The sequence below is a fragment of the Pleurodeles waltl genome, chromosome 1_2, assembly GCF_031143425.1.
Source record: "Pleurodeles waltl isolate 20211129_DDA chromosome 1_2, aPleWal1.hap1.20221129, whole genome shotgun sequence".
NCBI classification, from domain to species: domain Eukaryota; kingdom Metazoa; phylum Chordata; class Amphibia; order Caudata; family Salamandridae; genus Pleurodeles; species Pleurodeles waltl.
This window is the reverse complement of record NC_090437.1, coordinates 67,479,460-67,505,029: the sequence shown is the minus strand read 5'-3', so window position 1 is coordinate 67,505,029 and position 25,570 is coordinate 67,479,460. Positions and strand designations below refer to the sequence as shown.

Sequence of the window (25,570 nt, the reverse complement as noted above, 5' to 3'; positions counted from 1 at the left end):
CTAACTTTCCGAGTCACTTTGGTGAACTCGTGGGACGTATATTTAATGCGTCCAGCACTGCTGGAATTGCACATTTTTTCAATGCCGTTGGTGTTGGTTTTGCTCATACCTTCTCTTCCATATTCGGTTTAATACCTTCGGCTATTCACTCTATTTTCGGAAGCATTTTTGGGGGATTCCCGATTACTTTGGCTTTGTTGGCTGGGGTTTTGCTGTTGCTGCTGTTCTTCCGCAATGGCTGTCCCACTGCGACGAGGTCCCATATTAGCGCTTCCATCAGCGCAGCTGTGTCGTGAACGCATGATGCAGCATTTTGGAGCAACACTCCTGGGAGAGTTGGAGTGTGACTGGTCCCTATTGTTCCGACCGGTTTTGGATTGTGTGCAACCCGTGTTTCGGTGCCTTTGGTGCGCGTTTGAACATGCACTGTGTAGGAAGTTGGCTCTGTATGTGCTATTTCAAAGTAAGGAATAGCATGCACAGAGTCCAAGGGTTCCCTTTAGAGGTAAAATAGTGGTAAAAAGAGATAATACTAATGCTCTATTTTGTGGTAGTGTGGTCGAGCAGTAGGCTTATCCAAGGAGTAGTGTTAAGCATTTGTTGTACATACACATAGACAATAAATGAGGTACACACACTCAGAGACAAATCCAGCCAATAGGTTTTGTATAGAAAAATATCTTTTCTTAGTTTATTTTAAGAACCACAGGTTCAAATTTAACATGTAATATCTTGTTTGAAAGGTATTGCAGGTAAGTACATTAGGAACTTTGAATCATTTCAATTGCATGTATACTTTTCAAGTTATTCACAAATAGCTATTTAAAAAGTGGACACAGTGCAATTTTCACAGTTCCTGGGGGAGGTAAGTTTTTGTTAGTTTTACCAGGTAAGTACGACACTTACAGGGTTCAGTTCTTGGTCCAAGGTAGCCCACCGTTGGGGGTTCAGAGCAACCCCAAAGTTACCACACCAGCAGCTCAGGGCCGGTCAGGTGCAGAGTTCAAAGTGGTGCCCAAAACGCATAGGCTTCAATGGAGAGAAGGGGGTGCCCCGGTTCCAGTCTGCCAGCAGGTAAGTACCCGCGTCTTCGGAGGGCAGACCAGGGGGGTTTTGTAGGGCACCGGGGGGGACACAAGCCCACACAGAAATTTCACCCACAGCGGCGAGGGGGCGGCCGGGTGCAGTGTTAGAACAAGCGTCGGGTTCGCAATGAAAGTCAATGAGAGATCAAGGGATCTCTTCAGCGCTGCAGGCAGGCAAGGGGGGGCTTCCTCGGGGAAACCTCCACTTGGGCAAGGGAGAGGGACTCCTGGGGGTCACTTCTGCAGTGAAAGTCCGGTCCTTCAGGTCCTGGGGGCTGCGGGTGCAGGGTCCTTTCCAGGCGTCGGGACTTAGGTTTCAGAGAGTCGCGGTCAGGGGAAGCCTCGGGATTCCCTCTGCAGGCGGTGCTGTGGGGGCTCAGGGGGGACAGGTTTTGGTACTCACAGTCGTAGAGTAGTCCGGGGGTCCTCCCTGAGGTGTTGGTTCTCCACCAGCCGAGTCGGGGTCGCCGGGTGCAGTGTTGCAAGTCTCACGCTTCTTGCGGGGAGATTGCAGGGTTCTTTAAAGCTGCTTCTTTGGATAAAGTTACAGTCTTTTTGGAGCAGGTCCGCTGTCCTCGGGAGTTTTCTTGTCGTCGTCGAAGCAGGGCAGTCCTCAGAGGATTCAGAGGTCGCTGGTCCCTTTGGAAGGCGTCGCTGGAGCAGAGTTCTTTGGAAGGCAGGAGACAGGCCGGTGAGTTTCTGGAGCCAAGGCAGTTGTTGTCTTCTGGTCTTCCTCTGCAGGGGTTTTCAGCTAGGCAGTCCTTCTTCTTGTTGTTGCAGGAATCTAATTTCTAGGTTCAGGGAGAGCCCTTAAATACTAAATTTAAGGGCGTGTTTAGGTCTGGGGGGTTAGTAGCCAATGGCTACACCCTCTTTGTGCCTCCTCCCAAGGGGAGGGGTTCACATCCCTAATCCTATTGGGGGAATCCTCCATCTGCAAGATGGAGGATTTCTAAAAGTTAGAGTCACCTCAGCTCAGGACACCTTAGGGGCTGTCCTGACTGGCCAGTGACTCCTCCTTGTTATTCTCATTATTTTCTCCGGCCTTGCCGCCAAAAGTGGGGGCCGGGGCCGGAGGGGGCGGGCAACTCCACTAGCTGGAGTGTCCTGCGGTGCTGTGACAAAGGGGTGAGCCTTTGAGGCTCACCGCCAGGTGTTACAGCTCCTGCCTGGGGGAGGTGTTAGCATCTCCACCCAGTGCAGGCTTTGTTACTGGCCTCAGAGTGACAAAGGCACTCTCCCCATGAGGCCAGCAACATGTCTCTAGTGTGGCAGGCTGCTGGAACCAGTCAGCCTACACAGATAGTCGGTTAGGTTTCAGGGGGCACCTCTAAGGTGCCCTCTGTGGTGTATTTTACAATAAAATGTACACTGGCATCAGTGTGCATTTATTGTGCTGAGAAGTTTGATACCAAACTTCCCAGTTTTCAGTGTAGCCATTATGGTGCTGTGGAGTTCGTGTAAAACAGACTCCCAGACCATATACTCTTATGGCTACCCTGCACTTACAATGTCTAAGGTTTTGCTTAGACACTGTAGGGGCACAGTGCTCATGCACTGGTACCCTCACCTATGGTATAGTGCACCCTGCCTTAGGGCTGTAAGGCCTGCTAGAGGGGTGTCTTACCTATACTGCATAGGCAGTGAGAGGCTGGCATGGCACCCTGAGGGGAGTGCCATGTCGACTTACCCATTTTGTTCTCACTAGCACACACAAGCTGGTAAGCAGTGGGTCTGTGCTGAGTGAGGGGTCTCTAGGGTGGCATAATACATGCTGCAGCCCTAAGAGACCTTCCCTGGCATCAGGGCCCTTGGTACCAGGGGTACCAGTTACAAGGGACTTATCTGGATGCCAGGGTGTGCCAATTGTGGAATCAAAAGTACAGGTTAGGGAAAGAACACTGGTGCTGGGGCCTGGTTAGCAGGCCTCAGCACACTTTCAATTCAAAACATAGCATCAGCAAAGGCAAAAAGTCAGGGGGTAACCATGCCAAGGAGGCATTTCCTTACACACTGGCTCTCTGTCTCTCACTGCGGCGCCCCCCAGTGGTCAATACTGATCTGTTGATGTTCCCGATTAGGGCTCATTCCCAGACTTGTGCACTGCGGTTGCGTTTGCTTCGAGAGGCGGTTTAGGAGATTCCCTTCCTGGAGGAAGATAGTATTGTCTCATTCATATGCCCTGCACGGGGTGCCGCCCCGGATGGTTCCAAGGCTTTGGAATACACCTGCTCCGTGTTAATTTTTGGCGTGGATTTTCCGATGTTGACATCTGTCGAAGTGGAGGATCTCCTGCTTTCCGTGGCTTCTGTCTGATAATTGGATTATTTTTTTTTAATTGACATTATATAAAATTTGGCTTTACTGTCACATGCTTCCCAATTTAAATTGGTTTTCTTCTTTATTGTCCTCTGATCTTGTCGAAAAATGTTAGATTTGTTTTTGTATCTGGGGCATATTTTTCCTATTGTTAGAACCACTTGCTACCGACAAGGGGAGGGTGTAGTGTGGTCAGTTTTATGTATCCTTTGCGCATTAGCTTCAGGCTTTAGGCCTTTGTGCACTTTGCCCTGGATGTACGTTATTCCTTTGCTCGCAGCTTAGAGCCTCTGAGCACTTTGCTCTAAATGATTTTTATTCGGCTTCGTACTGTTATTTTTTAAATAACCAGTTCTACGGTCTTGTTTTATTTTTTATATCACACTGTTTAGCCGACTTCAGCACTGGAGTTCTCAATAACACATTCCTGTTCACTCTGTGCTTCAGTCAAGGATACAGTCTGGTACATTGCCGATAGACGTGGTAGGCGTTTAGTCTTTGGCGTTCTTGCGTAGGCACGTTTTGTGATCACGCTGACATGTTAGTTATAAAACACTTCCTTGTCCAAATACATGCAAGAGGGAGATTCCGACCAGGGAACCACAACTAGACGCTGACTGCCTCGTTGAAGATGCTGAACCAGATCACAGGCCTTTGCTCAGGTATGAGGGTTGATGTCTTTCCAGGGAATCTGAAAGGCAAGTTAGAAGCTTAACATGCTGTGCTCGAAATAGAACTAGCTGAGAGAGAGTAGAAATTGTTAACACCATGATAGCGTTATTCTTATGTTTCACTCTCCTCGTGACTATTTCAATCCTACTGTGTTGTATGGTTCTGGTTATTGCGGCTCACGCCTTAATATCTAAAATGCAGTCGTTTTATTAAAACATTATATAAAACTTAAACTGCCTTTGTCATTTGTATATGAGATCATACTGTAAATGAGAGAGCTGGTTTGGATCTGAGTGACCACGACTTCCCTAAGAAGTTCCAAAGATGTCATGCAATCGCCCGCCCAATCATCTCTTCCCCTTGGGAGAAATGAGGCACTGCTAGTTAGCCGGAGCAAAACCGGGTTTAGGGTGACAGAGGTCCTTCCAAGTGGGTCAGACTCAGTCCCCCACACCGTGAATGATCCTGCTGCCTAGAAATCCAGTAGTCTCATTTAGGATAATGAGAGCCCACGCGACACACTTGCCAAGTCGAATTTACAGTTAAAACTGCACATAGACACTGCAGTGGCAGGTCTGAGACATGATTACAGAGCTATGTTGTGATGCATACCAGAAGGCAGGTCAAGAACGGTTTCACTCTGGTTTATTTGTAGATCAATATACATACAGGCACAATATATAGATTCACACCAGCATCTGGCTCCTCAGCTTTCTCTACTAACTTCCTCCCATGGAATCCCCAGAGCATTCACTTAATGAATTGTCGTCACGAGGAATGTGGCGACAATTCCATCCATGCGTGAATACAACTAGCTACTTATGTGGGTGGCACAACCAGTGCTGCAGGCCCACTAGTAGCATTTGATTTACAGGCCCTGGGCACCTCTAGTGCACTATACTAGGGACTTACTAGTAAATCAAATATGCCAATCACGGATAAGCCAATTACATACACATTTTGTATAGGAGCACTTGCACTTTAGCACTGGTTAGCAGTGGTAAAGTGCCCAGAGTAATAAAAACATTAAAAACAGAGTCCAGCACACATCAACAACCTGGGAAACAGAGGCAAAAAGTTAAGGGAGACCACACCAACGATGAAAAGTCTAACAGTAGCCCGTTACGGTTTCACAGTTTCCATCGCTGCTGTGCAAAGGCAAGGGACATGGGAGCCACAATTTTCCATGACAGCCCGGCAAAATTACGGTACTAACAGGAGCCACTGACATGCACAAGATACTGCAAAAGTGCAAAGCACTTTGTACAAGAGCTGGAGGGAAGGATGTGGTGTAAGTGCCAGAGATGCGGACAGTGGAACTGGGAAACTGGGTTTGAGTCTCGGCGTTGGCTTAACGACCTGGGATGTGGGCAGATCACCTAATCTTCTTTTGTCTAAAAAACAAAAAATTAATATGTAATTCAGCTCTCCAATACCTTCAGGTCGAGTTTGCTGTATATAACACTGAAAAAAAGAGCTATCAAATGCAGCCATCACCATGCACAAAGGTTTCACAAGTCTTCAACTAATGTAATACATGAGCGTGGTTTACTGTGGACACAAGTATGCCTTGTGGAGACAGTCATTCACAACAACTTGCCAATGAACCACTAAGATGCACCAGAGTCTGCCAAGGAACCACCATTATGTATGCGATTCGGCTAGACTGGTGCTGCCATGCACAACAGTCAGCCATGTGTTTGCTAAAGAGCTACCATTGTGTGGGTGGCTCGCCAAATATGTCACTGCTGATCACAACAGCTATGAAGGAGGAGGGTGGGAAAGACATTGGATGGTAGGGGGTGAAGGGGGGGGTGGCACTGGGTGAAACCAAGGGCAGCAGGAAGGCTATGTGCTTTTGGTGAAACAGGCAGCGGAAAGTGACCTGGTGGAGGGAGTGAAGAGTAACTCCACAGAGACTAGGTGGGCGGCGGGGGTGAAGGAAAGGGACTACAGAGCATGCACTGTGAGTGCATGGAGATAAGTAAAAAAAATGGTAAGCAAGGAAACAAGAGAGACGTGGGAACCAACCAACTTACATGGTAACCAAATGTAAGTAATGTGCGGATTCTAAGCCCTTTTTAAGATTTCTTTTTTATTATTTACAAGAGATTTCACAAGCACAGAGCAAGAGCTGTGCCTGAAAAACCTACAAAGTAAATATAGGATACATTCTAAGGCCTACAAAATGGCCCGATATGTATATCTGCTACACAGTTCAGAGATTAAGGTATAGAAAGTCTAATATAGGTTTTGCCTAAAATTCCTGTAGCCCTAATGGCTTTGATGATAGAATAGAGGCTTATTACACATTTAACAACTATACCAAAGAACACAAAGGTAGACAACAGAATAATGAAGAAGTAACTAGCACTCAGTGATTGTAATCAAATTGATATAATTTAATAAATTACAAAATACAATAAAATTGTTAAAAGTAATTTTAATTGTGCTTGGCAACAGTATATGTCGTTATATATTGCAAAAAGTATGCCATTAAAAAAGACAACATATTCTTCTTTTGAAGGGCATTTTCAACATAACAATTTAAAACAGGATACCAGCAGAAAAATACAACTTTCAATTATCAGAAAATACAATCCAAATGCAGAAACATAAATAAATGCACAACGCAAACTATTGCTGCAAACTCCATAAAATATCTCTGCAAGATATAACAGCATAGAACAAATAACTCAGTATGGTTTTTGTAGCTCTTTGGATGAATCGAGCAGTGAATGCTTCTGACAAAACTCTAAATCTTACAATCCGTATGGCCAATAGTAATATTCCTGGGGCATGCGCATGGAAAAACTCTAACGCTGCTAACACCTCTACAATTTTTGTGCCCACAGTAAAGAAACAAGTTTGCATCAAGCCTCTAAAAAGGGGATGGCAAACAAACAGGAAAGTCTAATCACCCCTCTCTATCGGTTTTTACTCACCAATAAACCCTTCGAAAACCAGATAAACAGCATTTAATTTAAATGAGACATTTACAACATGATACAAATAACGGCCAGCTCGAAATCTACGAAATAATACGAATTAAATTAATCTGTGAAATAATACAAATGAAATCACGCCAGCTAATGAGCTTTGTGAATACTTTTTATAATACATCACTGAATACACAGCATGTGGGTGAAATGTAAACAAAACCATGGGTACTGTGTACATAATGACCTCTGCCACAACTCATTCATGGATAACAGCTTCATTTTTGGTTAAGAAATCGCCCCTGAACTTTATAAACTGGGTAATGTCTGCAGCCAACCATTCATGACTTGCATGTGAGGGTGCTGGTCGTGGGTGGGTGAAGTAAGACTATGTGCGCTTCAATATTTCTGGTATGTTTTGAGAAGTCTCTGTGAGGCTCACACTCAAAAGCACTGGACATTTTTGAACCAAGCACAAGAATGCAAAAAAACTAATGACTTCTGATCTGCGTGTCTTTTCACAGTCTGAAGGCCACTCGTTCTGGATTGGCAATTACTAAATACAATGTTGCACAATCTCATAGAGAAACATACCTCTACCAAACACCTGGAACATATAGAAAAGATATTACTACTAAAAAGAAATCCCCACCTTTCAATAAAATTAAAAGTAAAACACGGTCAATACATGGGAAGGAAGACAATAGGACCACTTAAAAAAAACACCAATTTTTTACCTCCAATTCTTAGGAGATTGCAACAAAAATAATCCCATATTGATGTATTGTGGGTTTTATGACTTGCTTGCTTATGTGTACATATTGTGTACAGATATTTACAGTACATGGCAAAAATCAGAATGAATGTTCACAAAAACAAATAACTCTACGACGGCTGTGTTTGACAGGTGTATATGAACAGATTAGGAGATCTCTAAGTCCTCTATTTATATATTTGCACAAAAGCCATCATACAACACAAAATGCAGAGCATGTTGTTATATACAGTACTTCACATTAAAAGTGTACAGGATTAAGCCTTTTAGGGGGTTATTTACTTTCCTTCAGCAAAGTATTTCAAGTCTGTAGCTTAAAGACCAATTGACACAAGGTGGTAACTCTGAAATGTTATTAAAGCTTCTTTTGGTGCTTGCGACTTGAATATTGAAAAAGGGAAGAACAATTTCAGTAACAAGGCCAGCTGTTAAAATAACAAAAAAATCTGACGAGTAATACAGAAATTTTAGGCTTATCAGCCCTCCGTTAACCTGCAAAATGAATGCTTAATAATTCTATTAATAATTAAATATTTAGGTCAATGTACGAGTGCATGGTGTTTTTTCGGTCAGACGTCTTTTTCTTACTACAGATTATCAAGGAAACATACTTTGCCTGGGTTCTCCTGCTCTGAATTTAAAAAAGTACAACTGCATGGCTCGGATTTATTATTAGGGCTGTAAGTGAAAAACTAAACAATATAATCGGGCAAGACAAGGTGAAGTTTGTTCATTCAATGTCTAGTAAGTTTTTAAACTTTGAACTGGGCCATATATCTGAGTTTAGTGGTGTTTATTTCTGTAAAATGCTTATTTTGTCAGGAGTGCACCTTACTTATTCAACCTACAGTTATAGGCATTGCAAACAGTTAAATATAACATGGAGTAACTGAACCTTAATGTTGGCTAATTTATGTAAGGCAATTTAACACTACATTTAAAGGACACATTTAAGCATTTTATTTAACACTCTTGTCGGTGAGCAGCAAAAGAGGTTCACAGGGTCCACCAGTCTTGCCTACTACAACAAATATAAATGTTACACTGCACTTCTCTACAATATGTTTCATAGTTTCATCTTCAGTTTTATTTTTGAATATTAAAATCAATATTTTGTTAACTGTGAATGGTGTCAATTATTTTGCTAGGCATTTTTGACAAAAACAAAAAATACCCTGTTAAAAGGAAAGAAGTTGCAGGGTGTAAGGCAAAACAAGTGAGACGGCTGAAGAGGGTACACAAAAGTTCATGTGGGAGCTAGGGGACTAAGTGCAATCAGTATTAATTTGTATAAAAATTCACAAAAAACAGTTTGTCCCAAAAAAGTGGGCTTCCACGAAATCAAAAATGACATATCAGAATTGGGACTATTTTACTTCTGGGGTTATTAATGGAAATTACCAAACCACAAACAGAATGACTCAAAGATATCGGTGCTTAAGTCACTTGTATAGGTTCAGTTCATATTAGTGATTCACTAGAGTAAATATCATTCACATCAGCGATTCAGAAAACATGAATGTGTACTAGTATAAGGATGTTCTCAACCTTGAAATCACACCAGTATGCCATAACATTTAATGTGAGTAATGTGTTTCAGCAGAGATGGAGTGTGGGTGTAGCAGGGCAGGGACAGCTGCAAGAAATAGCGAACACACAAAAACATGATAAATGAGTATTCATAACATGTTACAAGTAACGGCCGACCATAATATCCATTGCAGATTTATTCCTCCATTAAGAAAAATATTTTTCCTGTGGAGAAAAGGAGAACAAAAACATCCAATAAAAATGCATTGATGGGTTATATTGCCAGATTCAGAAATGTACTCTAGATTCATTTTGGAATTCATAGATATTTACACATCTGATCTCAGCATCATCTGTAGCCAACCAAGAGCGCAGCAGGAATTCTTTGTTAATTCCAAAGCAGTCTCTCGGAAATGCAATGAATTTCAAACATTTTCACAGCAGATACTTGAAGACTTGCAGAGTGAAAGCAAAGAATTCTTCTTCTATATCATAAACAAGCCACAATTAGATTGGTATGAGTAATTCAGATATCTTGGGAAAAAGCCTTGGGTCACTCTTCAGCTTCCAAAATTTCACCTCGATTTTCTACTAGTTACCATTCTGAGGAATGGGAGACGTGCATCTTTTATTGAACTCCCATGTGTGAGATACACAGAACGCACTCACAAAAGGCGGCGTATTTGGAGTGTATTATGTATTTATGTTTTCTAAGTTTCAGCACAATTTCATATAAAGGAAGTGGTTTTGAAACATCATGTAGTGTTCCAGCTTCTGACACTATATGTAGCTGTATTGAAAATATATTTAAAAACATCTTCCACTGGAGCTTACACAAATGAGACATATTCATGTTTCGGATAGCATGACATAATGACACCTACAGTATACGTTTTCCTCATTCAATACAGAAATGATGAGAACAATTCATCTTGACTTGTTGCTGGCCCCACCGCCTTCCTCTCTACAGTTTCAAGGGGCTGACTGGGGAAGAATTTTAATCCAAAATGCTTCAGTCATAGGACAAGGCTTATGACCCCAAATAACTTTGCAAAGTACAGGACTTTCAGACAGAAAAAACTATTTTAATCTTTGGAAAGAAGGGGTAGGCAGTACATCGACAGAAACGGTTCTACTTTTGAAATCTTGCAATGTATAGTACTTTATGCTCTGGGGCCAAGGAGCATGTCTAGTTCTGACTTAAAGTTTAGTATTAAGCTTATACTTAACAAATCAATATTTTCAGATTTGCCAATATTTGCTAACAAATCATATTTTCGGATTTGCTAACATCTAAAATGTTTTTCTTTTACACGTAGACACCACTTTCAGGCATGGGTCTACTAATGTCCTGTCTTGCATGACACTATTCTAATTCTTGTCTAACTACAGTCCTACCTTTAGCGAGTGTATTTTTATAGCAACAAAAAGGCTACAATACGATTACACAAGGCAAGACATTCTTCACAAGATGAAAATAAAGTAATATAGTAACTAAGGTGGAAGATAACTCTGTTTTTCATTGCTTGAACTAAAAAGCTAAAGAACTGTTTAAGGCAAAGGGATCTATGCATCCATAGAGTCCTGAGAAGTAAATAACACTTTAAAAAAGAGGCATCAGAACATCTGACGTCATCAGCATGCTCAATGACACTTTGGCTTGCTTGCTGAGATACATAGTGTCAAAGCAGCAGATCAAACTACCACGATGTAGCACTAAATGAGTTCCCATCACCAAAAGATAAAGACACATTTTCTGGAACTCCTTTGAGGCATGCCCAAGGCATGTGCAGTCTTGACTGTGCACAACTCTGGTCTTTAGCAGCTTCCGAAGAGGCAGATTCTTCAAGCACAAATTGGTGACAATCCTATTCATTGGAAAGAGAGGCAGTGTAGGAAATTAAAAGGGTTTTGTGTTATTAACATGGCACGCACCCTCTACATGCAACCACCCAGCCTCATTTATTTTTCAGAAAGGGAGAAATCTCAAAAAATAGCTCGACCTTTGTTAGTCATGTTTAACTCTTGTTCCCAAGCTAATGACTAGGTAAATGCTGGACAACGTCATGTGAGAACAGATCACCTCTTTCCAAGTCCACTGAAACTAGCAGAGGTATTAGGAGGAGGGGGTGAGGATAGCACTAGTGAAGACCAGAAAGTTAGTGTAAAGTATGTTTTAATTTCTATTGAAAGGACTTGCAGTCCCATTAAGAGGAAATGCCTTTGTCTAACATTTAACATCTGCCCCACATTATACTAGCAGAGGACAGGAGCTCCTAACCCAGAGCTAAAATCTCAAGCATGACAAAAAATTATTCTTAAAAATGCTAAAAGGGAAATCTGCAGTGGTGTTTATCATACCTGAAATAGGTAAACACAGAAGATAGACATGGTTCTAACATTTTCATGCTGATAGTTACCATGCATGTCTGGAGTGTTTACTTTTCATAGCCTATTACGTCACCAAAGAAACTATGGCAATACTTTCCTAGAGCTCCTAAAATATAATTAAAATGTTAATAAGATGACTAAATGAGCCTTTATCAGCACTGTTCTTTTTTAACTAAACTGAGCACCATGTACATCAGTATCCAATATCTGTGTGTAAAACTGCCAACAACGGAGTGACATTTAACAGACCATCTTGCTGTTAAAATCTTCAATACCAATCAATTATTGGATGAGAGACACGTGTCCATTTAGAACATATAAAACTCAAACTGAAAGGTGTTTTGCTATCAAGGCACAATGCCTAAGGTCCATCTGACATTACGATAAAACAGTGTTTCATGAATGCAATGTATTAGAAGACCGAATGACAAAACACAAATGTAGGAGAAACACAGGCAAGAGCTGAAGAAAAAGTGCTTCACTGAAATGTACATAAATTCAGTATTTGGCAAATTAGTGCAAAACTGGTTGTCGTGCTTGCAGGTTTAACTTCCACACAAAAATAATAATTTAAATGTCAGCAGTACAGAGGGCAAAACCAAACTGGGAAAATAATTGTTCATAAGCAAGTAAAATACACATTTTGGGCTACACAAGTGACAAAGGATAACAAGTTCAGTGAGGAAAATACAGTGATCATTCAGGTTACTAACTTCGGTGAGAGGCAAGAAACAGGGCTCCAGTTTTCATAATTCCATGCCTCCTACACCAATTACACTTTAACTTTCCTCCAGTCCTGCTCCTTTAAAAGAAAGTGCTATTCCATCTTACAGGCTACTCAGCAGACAATGAGTGAACTAAAACCTAGAGAAACTAGACTAGTTTCTTACAACAGCATCACAACAGCAGGGGAAGGTTTAAAGAACTGCTTACTAGCAATGAATGTAGGGTCTGTAAAGGAGACATGAATCCTGGTAAACAAAACTTTTTCAACATCTTCAAACCTTTCGATTAGTTAAATCAGAGGGCTTCAGGTCATTAAAGAGCACTTTAGTATTTACTAAACATAATTACAGATTCAGAAAATTCTTTATGAATCAGTAAAAGGGTTTAGAAATGGATTTCAACTCACTATTGGGAAGGGACGTATTGTGGATGCCCCCCCCAAACTGTGATTAGTACCCTGATGAATCAACGGTTTGCCACAGCAATTGTGGTTGCAAACCACTAATCTCCCAAGTTGGGGTGGTAACTGATTTATAAAGGGGAAGACCTACTCTTTGGACCTCTTCCCCTTTGTAAATGCTGACAAAAGTTTCAGGAGGAGTAGGCAGGGGTCCAGAAAAAAACAAAAACAAAAAAAACTTTTTTAAACACAGTCCCATTTCCTTTAAGAAAAATGAGCTGAGTTTAAAAAAATCTTTACGTAAATGTAAACGCCATCAAAGACATTGTGGAATGCCGACTCTTGTACTCCATAATTCCTGCTATTGGGACCAACTCCGGTGGGGGGATTATATTTTCTTTTGATTGTATTTTGTGAACTGACCTATTTTTATATATGTCGGGTCGCAGAATAAGATTGCGTTTGCATAAAGCCTGAGGAATATGGGACCACGTTCTGCAAATATAATATCTGTGTATCAGGATTATGGTGATCTGCCCTGCACAATATACCAACAACGCTCACGTTTGGGCCTCAACAAAAAAACTAATTGTAAATTCAAGACAGCCTCACATGTATACCTCTTAAGAGGCCAATGTTCTCTAGTGCTTTCAGCAAGAAGGAGCACATTAAAGAGTGAGTACCTGAGCACCAACAAGTGCCGGAACTTGCTGAGGGGTCAACTATTTAGAAGCACATAAGAAACAGCACAATAGCCATCATCTGGATGATGCTAATTTTCCCAACAACACAGGTACTACACGCTGTATTGTTGAGAAAACACTATTGTCAATTATGTGTCATCTTTTTATGGGAGTGAACAGAGACTAGTAGACCATTTAATGCAACAAAAAGGTCCCCCTGTTATAAATACTAATTGTTACACTTTGTGATAAAATCTCATAGAGGATTTAAGGTTTTTTTTTTTTTTCTTTTTTAAATAAATCTCGAAGTAGTAACTTCCACAAAGGCAAAGGTGGTGTCCTCATCTTACATAAAGTGTATATAACTTATGCACATACACCAACCTCTATTCTAGTATTCTTTGGAAGACTTCCATTTCCACCAGAGCACCAGGATCTCAAATTAAAACAAACACATTGCCAAAAGTTTTAAAGTATTTTGAACAAACCAGCTAGCCACCATGCCGATACACTCAATTATCAGGGAGGTGTGATGGGAACTACTTTATCTGCATTCCACACAACGTTTCTTATTCACTTCACACATTACTGTTGGATGCACACAGATTGTCTCAGCTCAAGGCTATCCAGTTACAAACACACCATCTGCCGCCCCAGCAAGCCATCTTCTTTTCGTACCACAACTGGTCCTTCTATTTCATGGATACCCTTCAATGTAAATCTGTACTAAAGTCTCTTAAAAGAAATAAATCTTTGTAAGAGATCTTTGTTTCTTACCGCACTTCAATCTACAGGCTACTAGCTGAGAGGCTAAATGAGGGAATAAAGTACCTTAAGTGCTACTTCAAGCATCTTTCTTGGTCACTGATAGCCTGGTATTTTCAGAGTTACCTTGATGGATTTATTTATTTATATAAACAAGGGTCCCTATAAAAATTAACTGTACCTTTCCAAGTTCCAGTGAGGTTTAAATGCATTTTCAACATTTTTCATTGAGAGCACTGCATCTATCATGGCGATTCCTGAATTACGTCCTGTGGCGATTGATCACAGTCTCCCACACTATCACCCTTTTACTCTTCGTTCACCACCCTTGAACCATCACTGCCACAAAAGAAACAGATATATTTATGCTCCTTTTCACATGACATAACGTTCAAGAAAGGCAAAGGTGGGCAGGGACATCACAGTATAAAAATGTAAGACAACTGCAATAACCTACCCAAATTAGGTCACTCGGGCAGGTAACATGTTGTACATAAACACATAGCTACACTGCAGAGCCCCTTTAATTCAGAAATGGAAATAGGAACCACTGTAATATTCTTTAGAAAAAAGATCAGCTGATGAACGGCAAAACTCAACTGTACTCTTAAAAAGGACCCCCAAATGTAAAAGCACTCCTGTTATTGATACGGTTTATGGTGGTGTGACTGATCAAAAATTATTTTATAAACTTCTGGTATGGCAGGTTTCATGATCTACACAATTTCATGTCAAGGCATTTTTGTTTCACATGAACTTTCAATTTGAACTTTCAAAACATTTCAGTAATTTTGTGCAGTTTCACTTGGATACATGACATGACTTAGTTCAAGAGCTTCAACAAAAGCTCATAGGTTGCATTGATGATACCCCATGACAAGATGGAACGATGGTAGTTCAGATGGGCTCCTCTAAACAAATGAGTCAGCTTCCCATCACGCTCGGTCCAGATTATGAAAAGCACTCGACTAAAAGACTGGAATTCTCCCCCAATCTGGGACTGCATACGAGCTTTCACAACATTCAGTGGGAAGAAGATGAAGCCTAACATCGCTCCTAGTAACCCACCACAAATAAAGTCATTGACTATATTAGCACTGTAGGTTTTGGCTTCTGGTAGGGATTGCTTGATGGGCCCTCTTAAACCAAAAAATAGTGCATTGCTGGGTCCATTGCGGAGAAGGATGGGCACCAAGCCTCTGTAGTACTCTCTCATCCCATAATCCCGCAGCATTCGAAATGCCTGAAAAGTGTTTGTAAACTTGTCATGGTGCTTGTAGTCTTGTAGCAAAGTCTGAACTCTCTCAAAAGGACTGAGGAGAGCTTCAGCTGTACCCGCCAGAACTGCTGCCATACTGCGAGTCACAAGTTCAGGAGCACTGGTATGCTGAAGAAGAAGGCTTGAAAAGTCTTCATAAAGCCCAAACATAAGTGCCAAAGTGGTTGTCTTTTGCATCAATGGAGGAAAGATCCCACGGTAGAGGTTTCGCACCCCATCAGTTTGAAGTTGACGAATAGCATCTCTTGTCCTCAGTCCATACAGCTGCTGTCGGAAGAGGACCTTCTGAATGGGAAAGGTGATGGCTATATTGGTAAAGGCAGCAAAGTAACCACAAAAGTAATGCTTTCCTGAGCTGACACCGATAACATGATGTCCAAAATCTTGATTTGAAGTGGATAACAGGATATCATTTTGGCTTTTTTCGTGAGCTTCTGAATCCATTGTGACAGATGTGCAGTTTCTTTCTTCACATGGGGGGATGTTGGGATCTTTCATAACTGGAAAAAATAAAAATACCCATTACTGAATAAAATGAATGCCAAATCTTTCAAAATAACTGTGTTCGTGTGTTGTGCCTCATCTATCGATTAACATAGGCTTGACAGTCATACCTTACGGAAACGTTTCCACACAAAATTCACTTAGGCAATCGAAACACACTCTTCAAATCTATAATGTTTTTGTTTACTTATATGTAGACTACTGGGGCCTCAACCAAAAATAAAAGTTTAATGAAAATGATGTCCAATCACAGCACAGAACCTAGTTTACCGTCTAAAAGTGCAGAATGGGCCTAAATCGTCCATTTCAACACTCAAGATGGAACCTGAATAGTCACTTAAACTGGGCTAACATGCTGTTTATTATAGGTCTTAAAGAAACGGCCATACTCCTTCTTTGGAGGCCTCAGCATGATAGTTACCTTCTTATCAGCAGGCTGCTTACTAGCAACCTGTTGTACACCTGTCACTAGGGGTCAGGATCACGAACTGCGTCTACTGTTGCTTTTGATAAAAGGCTTTGTGTGTCGGTACCTCATATGCTAGTGTACCTTACACGCAGCACCCAAGTTCCATTAAGGGTTTTAAAAAATGGCAAATTAGTGTAGGAGTCGTGACAGACGACTGAGGGAGTCGCTGGATAATGGGAGAAACCTGTGCAGGCGTCCTCATCTGAGGATGAATTTCGATGTAGTCAGAAAGGACGATCTCCTCATTCAGATGGAACTCCAACAGCACTATTGTAATGAAAGAAGGATGAGTTTGGAGACCACTCTGTCCCTCTGGAACATCAATGAGGACTCTAAAGCCTGAAAGTCATTAATGCAACTGGCCTATGTTACAACCAATCAGAAAACCACCTTTCATGACAGATTTGTCATAGGATGCCACTAGTCCAAGGGCTTGTACATCAGCTTGGCAAAAATAAGAGTGAATACATAATGGCTAAAGGGCACCATGCCAGACTGAACAGACACATTAGGTGCATATATTTCGCTTGAGAGTCTTACTGGCCAAGAAGAAACATTCCCTGGCTTGTTCCAGCAGATTTTGTTGAATAGCTGCAACAAATAAATCTTCCAAGAATCCACCAGCGCTGGTCTCTGCCAGATGGAGTGATAAGGACATCACATAATCAACTGAGCACATAAGGGGTTTGCTTCTCTGTGCTAGTCCCTGGTGATAGAACAGTAAGGGAAGGACTTCTGAATAGCCACCAGAAACCCCAAATTCTCTGAGCATAGGCCCAGACGTTAAAGATCAACTCCACAGGAACTGGAATGCTACGTGTAAAGTACACCAGCGTACGAGGTACCAGCGCACAAAGATCTTTATGAAAAACACCAAAAGCAGTTCATGACGCTGCCACCTGCTGCCAAGTGAACAGCATGTTAGTTGAGTATAACTGAAAGAATTCTCCATTCTACATTTGCACTCAAGTTGAGTAATGGTAATGAGAGGCAGAGCACATTTTTCTTTTTTTTCCTTCCTTCATTCTTCCGTCACAGACTGGAAGGAGGAAGATGTGGTCCCACTATAGAAAGTGTGGTTGGGTGGGGGACGGGGGGATTCGGGTGGGGAATCCATACTGATGCCCGGCCAGAGCCACCACAATCCGAGCAGCCAGGGATCTTCCTGATCGTGTGGTGAACTGCTAGAATAAAAGATGGATGGAAAAAATGCTGCTCTTGTAGATTCAGGGTCCAGAATTCAAGAAGGCAAGTGAGACAGGAGGTGGGGCTGCATCAACTGTGGTGCTACAAAGAGCGCTTTCCCCACCTGCGGGACATGTGGGGGCCAAGACCAGACCAGTATGCCTGGATGAGGCTGAGCCACATCTCCGTCATCTATTTTCTGATATTAGGTACATTAAAGAACATTATGGGTCAGCAGAAGGCACATATCCCTAATACTCGGAAGGGCAGCAGTAAAAAGTCTTCTATTATTTCCTTTTTAGTCTCTGGCTTGTGTACCTTAACCGAGGCGATAACCTCGGTGGAAGAAGAATTGGGATTAGGAGGAAACACTGATATGGGGGTAGGGGGTTTGCAGGGCAGTGAGTATCATGGTCATAATAGACGCTTCTCAGTGGCCACTGGATAATAGCTCCTGCAGGCCCAAGGGCTTACTCTTACCCGATTGTCACAGGCAAGAGCCATAACTGTATTTCCGAACCTCCTTCTGACTCGCAATGCCGTCCCACAAACAGAAGAAAAAAAACAGCCCTGAAAAATACACACATGAGGGTCCTCTTAGGGGATCTGGAGCAGCAGAACACTGGGTGGGGTGTGTGGGAGCGGTCTTCTGGTTAACCATGGGTTGGGTGGAATGAAGCAGCCTACAACGGTGGTGGTGGACTCAGCCCAGCTAGAATCCTTATTAAATCACTTCAAGAGGAACAGTGCGCAGGGCTGGACAAATTATTCAGACCCATTTATCTAGACCCAGAGCTGATTATGGCTGCTACGCAGTAGACAAGACGCAATGGCGGGGCATGGCGCTAATGATTTACTGAGGGTGCACACTGTGGCTCTGGGAGCTCCACTGGAAGAGGTGAAGAGGTGACCAGGAGTGGTCAGTGGCTGGAAGTGAACTATATCCAGGGAGACGGCCACCTTTAGGTGCTTGCATAGGGCAGACTGAGAAGAGGACAGAGGCATGAACGCTGTGACCGCTGCTGGCTCCCGGGGAGGCATGAACGCTGTGACCGCTGCTGGCTCCTGGGTAGGGATACCTCGCCCCGGAGGCTACATGTTGACCCAAAGTCGCAAGAAGGGAAGGCTGCAAGGGAAAGAATGCATTGGCGGCCAAATCGCTTAGGAAATGGCCGAACCGGTACCGCACTCTTTGCAGGTGACACTGGACAAGATTCTGGGGGCAATAGAGGAGCCCAAAACCCCTCTTCAACAAGAAACTGGCCAGGTATCGGTGGAACTGGGCCTGCTGCGTGCGGATCACGAGAAACTTGCGAACAGGGTTCGAGAGGCAGAGACGACGCTCACAGGAGTGGCACCAGCGCAGCAAGAGAAACAGGCTACACTAGTGCAACTGGCAGACTGTGTTCAGAGACTCGAACGCTGAGCAGAGGTTGCAGAAGGCCGCAATCGGCGAAATAACGTGCACATTATTGGGCTGCCCGAGGGAGCTGAAGGGACGGATGCAATGGCATTCCTTGAAAAGTGGATGAAGCAGGAAGTGGCCCGGGCCTGCTCACCCCATTCTTTGCTCTGGAGAGAGCCCATCGAGTCCCGGCGAGACCAGCGGCCCCTGGACGTCCTCCGCAGACTGTTATAGCTAAATTGCTACACTACAGGGACAGGGACATCCTGTTACACTGCGGAAGGGAAGCAGGGCCTTTTAGGATGGATAGATAACGGATCAGTGACCCTATTCCTGGACTTTACTGCTGAGGTACAGACCAAAAGGGCATCCTACATGGCGGTGAAGAGGGCCTTGAGAGATGCTGGTATCCAATACTCGCTCCTATTCCCAGCCAGGATGAGAGTAATTCAGGATGGTCACAGCACATTCTTCCAGACACCGAAGGAAGCCTGGGAATGGTTAGAGGCATAGAAGGTGGAAGGGAACTCTGGGTCCTCGCCTGCGGCATCACACAGACAGAGGCACAGGGGAGAGAGGAGACCCCAGAACAGGTCACGCACGGGAACCAGACCAACACCGGCACAGAAAGACCTGGCTAGAAGATCAGCCTCGGAAGCTGTAGCATCACTGCAACAGGGAAAAATGACAGCTGAGGCCAGTGGTGGGGACTCGATCACCGAACTTACTCCACGGACTTGGACTCCTACCTTTCTGATGGGGCCCCAATAGTGACCCAACAAACAGCAGATGACCTGCAGGGAGTGCAAGGGGAAGGGTGTTGGGCCTTCCTCTGGAGGCGCGACTTGGTTAGGGGCCTATAAGTGATAAAGGCCTCCCACCCGGATTCTCGTCCAACATCACCAAATGGCGAGAACTCTACATGACTTAACGTTACTGTTTTGTTCACTGAGTGTAAACTGGACAACCGCTCGCTGCGGGATTGCCCTGGGAAGAGGGAGTTTGGGTTTGATGTTTTTGTTACATTTCATGCACAGGGGGTCAGTTACACTGGAATCATTATACATGGCACGACTGAGACATGAAAGAGTAACGAGGAGATGCGGGCACCAGAGGGGGTGATGATCCTTATTGACTCAGTTCCCACATATCAATGGACTACAAGCTGATAACTTGGAATATCCGGGGGATGGGGTCACCGGTTAAGCGTCATAAGATCCTGTCCTATCTTAAAAGAAGGGGGGTACACATAGCAATGCTCCAGGAAATGCACCTCACCACACAGGAGGTAGATAAACTGAGGCTTAGATGGAGGGGACAGCTTTTCGTCACTGCACATTCGGCGTGTGCAAGGGGGGCATTGATTTGGGTCAGGGCTGGGGTCCCATTTGAGGCTCTCTCAATAGATCTGGATCCAGATGGTAGATATGTCATTGTAGAGGGTGGGCTGCACAGTAGGCTCGTAGTGCTGAGCTGTATATACGCACCTAATCAGGAACAGACCTTCCTTTTGGCACACACTCTCGGGCGAATGGCTTGGTGCTCTGGGGACCGCTTATTGATTGGGGATGATTTTAATTGTGTACTGGACCTGGGAATGGACCGCTCCTTTCCTCCCATGCATGGAGCGGCGGCACATAAAATGGTGGAGAATCTTGGAGAGTGGCTGAGATATTGGGGAGTAGAAGACATATGGCGGTTACAGCACCCGCAGCTCAGAGACTACTCATTTAATTGACTACATCACCTACACACCAGAATAGACCGGGTGGTGTGCTCGGGCTCCATTACCCACAAGATAGTTTATTCTGAGTATTTGGGCCGTATGTTATCAGACCATAGCCCATTACAGCTCACCTGGCGAAGATCAGAGACCAGGGCCCCTATTACGATATGGAGACTTCAGCCGCGGGCGCTGGAGGATCCAGTGTACAGAGGAGCTCCGGACACACCTCAGGGAACATATTAGGATCAATAAGGGCTCCACGGGGTCCAGTAGTAAGGACTGGGAGACGCTCAATGTAGTGACCACAGGGCTCCTCGCTCAGCCCGACTCTCTTCAATGTCTACATGAGCCCCCTCGCCGACATCGCACGCAAACACAACATCAACATCATCTCCTACGCCGACGACACCCAGCTGATACTTTCCCTAACCAGGGACCCTACCACCGCCAAGACTAACCTGCAGGACGGAATGAAAGACGTCGCAGAATGGATGAAACTCAGCCGCCTGAAGCTGAACTCAGACAAAACGGAAGTCCTCATCCTCGGGAACATAACCGTCCGCCTGGGACAATTCTTGGTGGCCCATGGCCCTGGGCACCGCACCAACCCCATCAGACCACGCACGCAACCTCGGATTCATCCTGGACCCGATTCTCACCATGACCAAACAAGTCAACGCCGTCTCGTCTTCCTGCTTCCTCACTCTCCGCATGCTCCGATGGATCCCCGCCGACACCAGAAAAACTGTGACCCACGCCCTCGTCACAAGCCGCCTGGACTACGGAAACACCCTATACGCAGGAACCACCGCAAAACTCCAGAAACGTCTTCAGCGAATACAAAACGCCTCCGCACGCCTCATCCTCGACATACCCCACCACAGCCACATCTCCGCCCACCTGAGACACCTGCACTGGCTACCCGTCAACAAAAGGATCACCTTCAGGCTCCTCACCCACGCACACAAAGCCCTCCACAACAAGGGACCCGAATACCTCAACCGTCGCCTCAGTTTCTACACGCCCATCTGTCAATTTCGCTCCACCAGCCTCGCACTCGCCGCCCTCCCTCGCATCCGCCGCACCACGGCAGGTGGGAAATCCTTCTCCTACCTGGCGGCCAAGACATGGAACTCCCTCCCCGCCAACCTCAGGACCACCCAGGACCACCTCACCTTCCGGAGGCAGCTCAAGACCTGGCTCTTCGAGCAGCAGTAAACCCCCACCCCCTAGCGCCTTGAGACCCTCACGGATGAGTAGCGCGCTTTATAAATATTATTGATTGATTACATGGGGCAGTCGGTGGGGATCAGACGTACTGTTGTTAGTGAACTGACTCAGCTAGAAAAGGACCTTCATGACAGAGAGGTTGAGCAGTGAACGGACCCGGAAGCCAACCGTAGAATATTCAAGGCCAGAGAGGCATTTCACTAGACACTAGAAAGATTAAGATGCCACGATTACCGGAAGCACATGATGTTGGTAAAAGGCCGAGAAGGGCAGGGTGGGCCGACTACTTGCTTGGCTGGTACAACCTGCGGGAGGAAACGCCCCGATAACGAGTGTACGAGGGGTGCCTCGGGACCAGGTTTACACACCACCTGAGAATAATGATGCTTTCAAATCCTTCTACACAACCCTGTACAGGCACCCTGGGGATGACTTGCCGTGGATAGTGGGGGATCAGCTGGAGTCCCTTCCGTTGGTTGGCCTCAGGGCGGACGATAGGGGTCATTTGGGGGAACCGATCTCCCTGGAGGAAGTGAAAACTGCTGTTACACAATTGGCTGCGGGTAAAACTCCAGGCACGGATCGGCTACCCATGGAGTTCTATAAGATGTACGTGGACATCCTGGCCCCAGTATTGGTTGATCTTTATGGGGAAGTCTTTGAGACTGGTATTCTTCCGGGGACCCTGAGGGAGGTGTTGGTGGTTCCACTACCCAAGACAAAATCACCCGAAAGGTCGGTGACTGATTTCCGCCCTTTGTCCATGCTGAATTGTGATTGTAAAAAACCTCAGCAAGGCGTTGGCTAATAGGCTGTTGCAGCATATTCCCGGTCTTATTCATGAGGATCAGAATGGTTTTGTGCCCACACGTAGCACCTCCCTGAACCTTAGACGGCTATTTATGATCCTGCACCGGCCATTAGAGGAGCGACGTCCTGAGGCTATGCTCCTATCGGTAGACCTAGAAAAAGAATTTGATTCAGTGAAATGGGACTATCTTTGAGCAGTGATGATAAGAATGGGGATGGGAGAGAACTGGATACACTGGGTTGAGCTGCTATACCATCAACCAGTGGCCAGGGTGCGAGTGGGGATAACGGTACCCGAATCCAACCTAATAGGCCGTGGCACCAGACAGGGCTGTCCCCTCTCACCCTTATTGTTTGAGATTGTCATTGAGCCCTTGGCAGCGCAGTTCCGAGTGGAGGGACGGGGTAGGGGAGTAATGCTGAGCCGGGAGAAACACATTATATCGCTCTATGCAGATGACCTGCTGATATATCTGCGGGACAACGGGTCTGGAATTCCATGGGCACTGGCGCAGCTTGAGGGATTCGGTGTACGGTCGGGTCACAGAGTTAACAAAGGGAAGACGCATGTTTTCCCGCTATCTGAGGGTGCCGGGTGCCCGTCCACGTGCCCTGCTGATCTCCCCTGGTCACAACGCTCTTTTGGGTACTTGGGCATTCCGATCTTCCACGATATGAGTTATCTGCGCGATGGGAACTTGGGAGCGGCCCTCCGTTCCCTACGATCCACTGTGCAGTTCTGGCGCTCCCTGAGACTCCTAATGATGGCCAGGGTGGCCTTATCTAAAATGATCATGTTACCATGCCTCCTCTATTACTTCATGAATCTACCTGTGACTATTCCAGGGAGCGGGTTTAGGGAATTAAATGTGCTCCTTAGGGGGCTCTTATGGGATGGGGGCATCAGCGGACATCGCTCTCTACTCTTCGCTGGCCTGCCCTAGAGGGGGGCTGGCAGTCCCAGATTTTGAATTGTACTACCGGACATGCCAACGTCAATGGGTGGCCAGGTCGGTCTCGGGGGGCATCAGACTGGATTGAGTGTACCGGTGGTGAGATAGCGACGGATGCCCTGTTGGCGGGCCTGCTGGGAGCTGGGAAAATTCTGCCTGGGAGATCAGTCCTACTGACGGCGGCTCTTTCCTGCTGGAAGAAGTGTCTGAAGCACACTGAGATGATGGTGGCCTATTCTCCTGGGCTACCGCTGACTGGTATACCGCTGCGAGCGTCGGGCCACACCTTGAGTGGGGGCCAGGTCTGGGCCTGGATCCAGGCGGGGGTGCTGACGTTAGGGGACCTTATTCAAGAGGGGATGCGGAGACCCTTTGTGGGACTAGTGGAGGAGGATGGGATCCCAGGGGGACAATTTCTGACGTACCAAAAGCTGGTCCTAGCGGTGCGACGATTATAGTCTACAGTAAACGCAGAGCCGGAGACCCATGCCTTATTGCATTTACTACTGACGGGGGAGGACAGTCGTCTAGTCAATAAACTTGACAAGGCTTCCATTGATGCTACGCTGAAGCCCTTACAGACCCTGAGGACGAAATGGGAGGAGACAGGGGGTAGAGAATTAACAGATACAGAGTAGCAGAGAGTATTAGCATATCCTTGGAATGTATCCAGAAACACACAGTTCAAATATATCCAATACAACTATATCCATAGAACATAGGGGGAGCCCAGGGATTGTCCCAGATGTCAGACGGCGGATCCAGACTTTCACCATATGGTCTGGGACTGCCCCAGCAAACAGGGGAGATGGATGACACTATTGGAGGACCAGGGAGAGACCCTCGGCACTCGCCTGCACATGAGCCCCCTCCTGTGTTTGGTGGGATTACACAAGAGACCTGCATCTAAGAGAGTGGGTAGTAGGTGTTTAGATCTTCCACTGGTCTTGTATAGGTGCCAAATAGCAATGACCTGGAAGTCCCAGTCGGGACCAAAATTGGAGGACTGGAGAACTGATGTCTCGGTATGGGCTCAAGCCGAACTTCAGGCGCTGCAGAGAGAGGAGGATTAGGACCAAACATTTGGCCCCGTTGTGGATAAAAATAATGGAGGCATGGGAGGATCGGAGGCGAGGGTGTGAGAGAACACAGGAGTGCAGGAACAACAGAATGCTAGGAGAGGAGACTGAGGCGAGGGATGATGGGGGAGAGAAGTATGCGGGAGGACAGGCATGAGTTCAGGGGTACACGAGCAGAGATGTACTAATTTGCAGTGAAGGGTGGACTCTGGGGAGGGAAGGAAGACCCAGATACCCCCTGGATAGGAAGTGTGATTATAATTAAGACCTGGAGGATTCCTGTTGGAACGGAGGAAACCACACAACAAGGAAGGGACAGGGGAACGCTTAAGACAAACCCAACAGTAGAGTGATCTACATGTACTAGCAAGAATGGGTCTCAAATGCCACAATTTATTCCACCCGCGCATTGTTTGTTTTCAGTAGTTACCTTTTAGCTATCTTGTTGTTTAGATGGTTTACAGTTTAAATGGGGATACCGAGTGCGCGGGTAGAAACTGGACACGAGAATGGATGGGAAGCGTTGATGGCAGGTACAGGTGGATGATCATAAATAACGCAATGAACCAGTCTTTAACCGCGACCGGAATGTATAAAATGAGTCCTTACTTATGGCTTGTATTGAAGAGCATATATATTTATTAA

At 45.0% G+C, this 25,570-nt stretch overlaps 1 protein-coding gene across 3 annotated transcripts in view; it reads right to left on the bottom strand.

Moving 5' to 3' along the window:
• Positions 1-6,504: 6,504 nt before the first annotated feature.
• The window catches only part of SLC25A51 (solute carrier family 25 member 51), a 93,170-nt gene continuing 74,104 nt past the window's right edge, over positions 6,505-25,570 (bottom strand). For all 3 annotated transcript variants that reach the window (XM_069236401.1, XM_069236391.1, XM_069236410.1), the window contains one exon: positions 6,505-16,064. In XM_069236401.1, coding sequence (XP_069092502.1) covers positions 15,109-16,062 — 954 coding nt within the window. In that variant the 5' untranslated portion in view covers positions 16,063-16,064 and the 3' untranslated portion in view covers positions 6,505-15,108. The remainder of the gene's footprint in view (positions 16,065-25,570) is intronic.